Source organism: Halyomorpha halys, unplaced genomic scaffold, assembly GCF_000696795.3.
Source record: "Halyomorpha halys isolate HHAL.00 unplaced genomic scaffold, Hhal_1.1 Scaffold350.1, whole genome shotgun sequence".
NCBI classification, from domain to species: Eukaryota; Metazoa; Arthropoda; class Insecta; order Hemiptera; family Pentatomidae; genus Halyomorpha; species Halyomorpha halys.
This window is the reverse complement of record NW_027107986.1, coordinates 1,001,737-1,008,224: the sequence shown is the minus strand read 5'-3', so window position 1 is coordinate 1,008,224 and position 6,488 is coordinate 1,001,737. Positions and strand designations below refer to the sequence as shown.

At 28.7% G+C, this 6,488-nt stretch overlaps 1 protein-coding gene across 1 annotated transcript in view; it reads left to right on the top strand.

Moving 5' to 3' along the window:
- Positions 1–1,786: 1,786 nt before the first annotated feature.
- Positions 1,787–6,488, top strand: part of S1P (membrane-bound transcription factor site-1 protease) — a gene marked incomplete in the record, with an annotated part of 80,081 nt that continues 75,379 nt past the window's right edge. The window contains 1 exon segment of the mRNA XM_067046355.1: positions 1,787–2,064. Coding sequence (XP_066902456.1) covers positions 1,899–2,064 — 166 coding nt within the window.

Below are 6,488 nucleotides of genomic sequence, written 5' to 3'. Positions count from 1 at the left end.
GTCCGTCCGCTTCATCTCGGCAACTAGAACTGTTACTCTGCCTCAGACTCTCTCACCTAGACCTCCTCTACCTAGTCAGTGTCCAGGGCTCATCCCCTGGCACGGCTTTCCTTTCTAACTATAATTTAATACGCCTTGTCGTGGGCCTTCTGTAAAGAGATATCAGGCTGGAGAAATCGCCTAAGATCAGACAACCCCGACAGGGGCTTTAATAAATTAACTATTACTAATATTATTAGCCTAGGGATATAATGTAATATTATGAAACCCAAAGGTCAAACATTATGTAAAAAAATGAATAATAATAAAAATAAGAGTAAAAAAAAGGAATAATAATAATAGATAAAATAAAGTAAATTAAATATTTATGAATAGGCTAGGGATAGGTTTTAAAGATCCAATTCCTCCTCAATACCGTTCCCAAGTTGTGTACCGTATCCCCTGTTCCACTTCTAATCTTAATGCATCCTACATTGGCGAAACAAAAAATTTGCTTTAAGACTGCATAACCCAGCAAAATATTCCGTCTCCTCCTGTAACTTCACGGCTTCAAAATTACCCGAACATAGCGTAACACTCAAACACTCTTTTGATTTTGATAATATCTCCATACAAGCCTCTGACTAACCATAATAAATGATTGTTATCCAAAAGTATCTTTATACAATTAGAAGCTTCCCCAGTCAATCATAAAACAGACAAAAAAAAACCTATCCCTAGCCTATTCCCTTGGTTAATAATATTAGTAATAGTTAATTTATTAAAGCACCCATAATTTATTTTATTTTATCTATTATTATTATTCATTTTTTTTAAATATATTTTTTTTCATCTTATTTTTATTATCATTAATTTTTATTCATAATTTTTGACCTTTGGGTTTTATAATTTTACATATCACTGATTTTATGTTTTTTTTTTTAATCCTTAACTTGACGTCTATTTTATCATTGGTATTTCATATCAACTTTTATGTTTTAACGGTCTTTCTTGACAGTTACGTTTCTAGCGAATCCTTTGTCTGTCCGTCGCCAACTCTATTGTGCCTTTCTAAATCAATCAGTGTTGGTATAGCTTCTACGCCTTACTGTACGTCTCCTCTCTCGTTCTCATATTTCTTACATTATTCTATTCCCATTCTCCATATTCTACCTTTTTTCTAATATATATATATATATATATATTTATAGTTTTATGTATAGATATATAAGTTAATACTCACACTGTAATTCAGATATAAGTCACCCACGCACTATATTTCATTTCCTGTCATAATATTCAATTTGTAGATTCAATATTTGTTTTTTTCAGTTTTTAGATACTACTTGCATGTCTTATATTATACATATCTTCTTACCTTCATAATATTATATTTCATCTTTCACTGTTTTCAATCTACTACCATCTAATTCCACGATTATCAATCAATTTTTTTTTTCTATTCAATTGTCAATTATCAAATTTTTTATCATTTATGATTCAATTCAATATTTTGTATAATTCCAAATTTGTTTGTATACTATTCCTTTTCAATTTATGTTTCTCTAAATGTTGGTTTTATCTCTTTTGTTCTACAGCCCTGATGAAGACCTGAAACTCATGTCGGAACGTCGGCATACAATAAATAAATATTGTTTTGTTTATTTATGTTGTTCTTTCTGACCGCAACCCCCCGACAAACCTCTCCAATTAGTAATCTACGGTCAACTATCTACACCTCATTTAAATATTACCTCTTTGTATTTTTTAATCTCTTAAGATTGTAGTTTTACTAGAAGGTTTTTATTTGTGTAGGTTATAAAGTGTCCTTTTTAAATAGACAATTATTTCTATTAATTTTCCATGGAAGTTGTAAACAAAATCACAATGCTACTTTTTTCTGTTTCTCTTATAATGAAATGGAGCTAATGTTCCTCTTATTAAATTTAGCATTGTTTTCATTAGTTAAACCTATTGTTAAATGTCAGATAGGAAATAACAGTCATTCTCACAAAAACATTCATAAATGTGGAGATTCAGGACATCACATTGAAGTAACTTTTTCTACAAGAATAGTTGCGAATGGTAAGATATTTTTAATTTACTACTTATTTATTTTAAACACTTCTGATGAAGGCCAAATTTACTTAGTTTCTTATTAGAGAGGTTAATATTTTGTTGATTCCTTAAGTCAGTTTTACTCCCCTTTAGTGAATCAAATTTTCATAATATTTGATAATTCATATTAAAATTTAGTTATTTGGGCATATTAACAAAATTAATGTAAATTCAGTTACTTCTCAGCAGGAAAAATACAATACAATGGATTATTAGATATGACAAAAAATGAGTCCAAAATTATTTTAAATGAACTTTTTACTTTTTATAATGCAAGTTGAGTTTAGAAATAGATGTATTATTTTAGTTTATTACCCCTTCTTATAAAAAGTTATTAATGTGTCTGTTAAATGGGATGATGAAGATTTTCTTCAGTTCCTACTCCCATCATTTGAATCATCCCAGGGTTAATATAATTAGCTCTGATTGCTCATTATTTTTTCATGTAAAGAGCCTAATTCCTGCTCGAATCTGTGAAGGATAAACAAAATAACTCTTTCTTATGATAAAATTCTATGTAATAGGTACTGAAGAATTTTAGATTATGGAATCTATAATGGAGTGGATATATGGCAACTTTATTTCTTTGCCTGAAACTGTTTATTTAAAACATTGAAGTCAGTATGTAAACCTTTCAGCTCATCTATCTTGATTGCTTTAATTGAGCATAAGTACCTCTTTCTTAGCATTATTAAAGAATAAAAAATTATAGTTCACTGCTATCACTCAACATGCAAAGCAGGCATTTTAACATGTAGAATTGTTGAACTTTGTAGTCAGTTATGATCTGTTGTGAGTTTGTCTACCCTTTTTGAGCAAACATATTGAGGGAAAATTGATAGCTGTGATCTAAATAAAATAGTAATAATTACGGTGTAGGTTAGAACTCCCTTTAATTTTAACCAGGATTTGAATAATAAGTGAGTACCCCTCACCCGCAATTTGGAGTGGCACTTTGTACTGTTACCTGATGGAGTGTGCCAACATGTTATTAAGTCCCAAAACATCAGCTGGCAATGCTATGTACAGTGGATGAGTTGTGTCCGAATTAAATTCCTATCTCATAGATTAACTGTTTTTAGCTCGTCAGACTGAATAGTAATTCAATAGTTAGAATACAAAATATGTTTTTTTTTTCAATGTTCAATCAACCATACCCACCATTTAAACAATAAAATATTGAATCAATCTCTGTAAAAGGATTAGGAGCTCTTTATGAGCTTTCAAAATGATATCCTTTCAGTTTTTGAGTTCTCTCTTAATTCCTTTATCTTTTACTTAGTACAACTCTAGAAAGAAATGTTTAAAAAAGTAAAAATATTGTGTATTAGGAATGTAGCTCGCAATGATTCAAGAATAAAATGTTAATTTCTTTAGTATGTTGATTTTGATTATTGAGCTGCAACACTTTTGTAACAAACTAACCCACATACTTCTGGTACAAAAGAAAACTAAATTTAAGATTAATTAAATTAACTACTCAATTAAGATCTCGCAAAATGCATTAATTTCAATCATTGAGCAGCTACGGCTTCATAATAAAACCCTCCTGGGACAATAGGAAACAATATGTAAAATGAATGAAATAAACTATTTTTCAATTAAATGTTGTTTTGTTGTAAGAGCTCTTATAAAAAAAGCTAAGTGCATTTTGATTATTGAGCTGCAACCCTTACATATAAAAACCACCCCACCTATCTATTTCTCAATTTAATATTGTTTTTCTTTAAATCATTAATGAAGTAGTCACACTTTTGTATTTTAGCAATTCCTATGTTCTTAAAAATTATTTTATTTTTACATTTCAGTTCTTGTGAAGATTTTGGGGTTGCGCTCCATATTACTTCATAAATAGTGTAATATTTTTCTGTGTTCTATGTTATCATTCAATTTGATAATTGGTGATATACATTGTTGTTATTATATAAACCTAATTTTATATCAATCAAGATCTTATTTTGTTAACATTTTTTCAGTGTCGTCAATGAGTCCTGTATATATTTCATTTTAAAATATTATCTAATTCCAACAGAGATGTCATTACAAAGGAATTAGGGTGTTTCCCACTAATAATTTTATAACATGAAACATTGGGAGATTTGAGAACTTGGTTCAAACTGTATAAATTGTGGTAAAGCATTATTCAAAGGGGTAATTATTCTCAAAATTGCTTATAAACACTATTTTAAGAGTTCAATTTTTCATAAATGTTTAGAGAAAGGGTGAATTTCAGGAAATATTCCCCAGTGATGTGTAAGTTACATATAAATCCTAGATATAGTGTTTGCCAGTCAAAATAGTGTTTAAAATATAAATTTAAGGGCTTTCAAAATCTATGTATTTTGATTGTTAAAAAACAATTTTTTTTGTAAATGTTCCATTATAATAGTTAAAACTTTTTTTATTTATTATAAGAACTATAATTTTTTTTTTTAATCAGGATTTGGAAGGTACATACTGCTAGTGAAATGTTTAGGACCACCAGTTCTATTTGTGCAAATCATGGCCCACTAGGAAGTTTTTGATGGTCAGAAAAAAAATTAAAATTTCCACTTTGAAACAAAATGGATCTTCTTCCTTGGGTGTAACTTTGGTACCAAATCTAAAAAACTGGCTGTTATATACAAAGTCACAACACTTTTTAAACATGTTTAGGTTCATTATTTTCAGAAATAAAACATTGTGATTGAACAAGGAAAAAAAATATCACATTTTAACCTTATCTCAGTATTTGAGATGTTAGATCTAAAGATACTTGGAACCAAGAAATCAAGTTTTAAAAATATGTACTTTCTGATGGGGCTACTGTGCCAATTTTTTTTTTTTTAGATTTAGCATCCAAGTCACAGTTCACTCCATGATGATGCTTGCAACTCAACATTACTATCCAAAATTTTTCATTTTTTGTTTTTTAAGTTTGGTATGATAACCAAATTGTAATTACTAAAAAACCTAGTTTTATGTATGTACAAGATATTCGGGAAAATATAACCACCAATGTTTTACACTTGTTAGCAGAGTTAGGCAAAAATTAGCTGTAGTTGAAAGTAATAGTTAAAATTGCCAGGGATACGACCCTTATTCATGAATGAACCATTGATAAATAAATATCGTATCCATGACAATTTTAGCTATTAGCTTCAACTATAGCCAATTTTTGGCCAACTCTGCTTGTTAGTTGAAAATAACATTAATACAGGCAAAGAATTAATGCTTCTTTATGCAAAGAAAAAATTGGAAGAGAAGAGATATCCCACTTAGGACTAGGCAGAAAGTAGCAAACTAGTGACAGCTTTTTGGAAAACATTCTTTGTATTCTTCTTTTAGTTGGCAAAGAGGTAAAGTTTTGCCATTTAGTTAAAGGGAAAATAAATTGATTTAACTAATAATACTTCTGTTAATTTAATTTGTCTTCTAAGTCTTAAAAAAAACTTTTTAGCTACATGAAATCAATTAAATTATGTGTTAATCTACTATTTTGTTAATTAATATTTATACCGAGTGTCATATTTATATCTATCTATTCAGTAGTGTCACCCAGTGGAGACCATACTCCGCTTTAGAGACATAAGTTAGAAGGGACTTTTAGTGCAATGCAATTTTTTTTTTTTTTAATAATAAAATCAGCATTTATAGGAAAATAATATGAATATATGTATATATAGTTGACCGTAAAAATTTAAATATAAGCAGATGGTCAGAGTTGCGGTCAAAAAAAGAACAAATAGTTTATAACCATTTGAATTTCCAACGTTTCACCACACTTTGCAGGGCTTCATCGGGGCTAAAAAGATACAAAAAAAAACTGAGAATATTACTACAATAAGGTAATTTAAGCTAGGATAAATATTATGTAAAAATAAAGTCATAAGAAATGACATATAAATAAAAGGAAGGAAGACATAAAATAGTATCAATATAAAATAAACTTGAATAAACAATGATAAGAATAAAAAATAAGTAACAATGGCAACAGTAAAAATTAAAAAATACGTAAAATATACAGTTAAAAAAGTACAGGAGACGTACGTAAAACTAAAAAAACAATATGGAAAAAAAAAAAAAAGAAGAAGAAGAAAGTAGAGATTAAATAAACGTCTTGAAAGAATAAATATAAATAAAAACAATAATAATAATAATAAATGAGCAAAGAACAAATCAGGACCATCTACCTGTTCAAAGCAAAAGGTTGAACAGAAGGCGACAATAAAGCGGAAGTGGGGAGGAGGTGGCCAGCCGTTTAACGGCTATATTTCTATTTCAAATACATCACGTATACAGGAAGTAGTCTTAAAGATATGACGAAAAATAATAAGAGAAAGATACAGAAATATGATAATAATAATAACTATAATAATTTTCTAATTTAGGAATAACTAAGTAAAATTAGA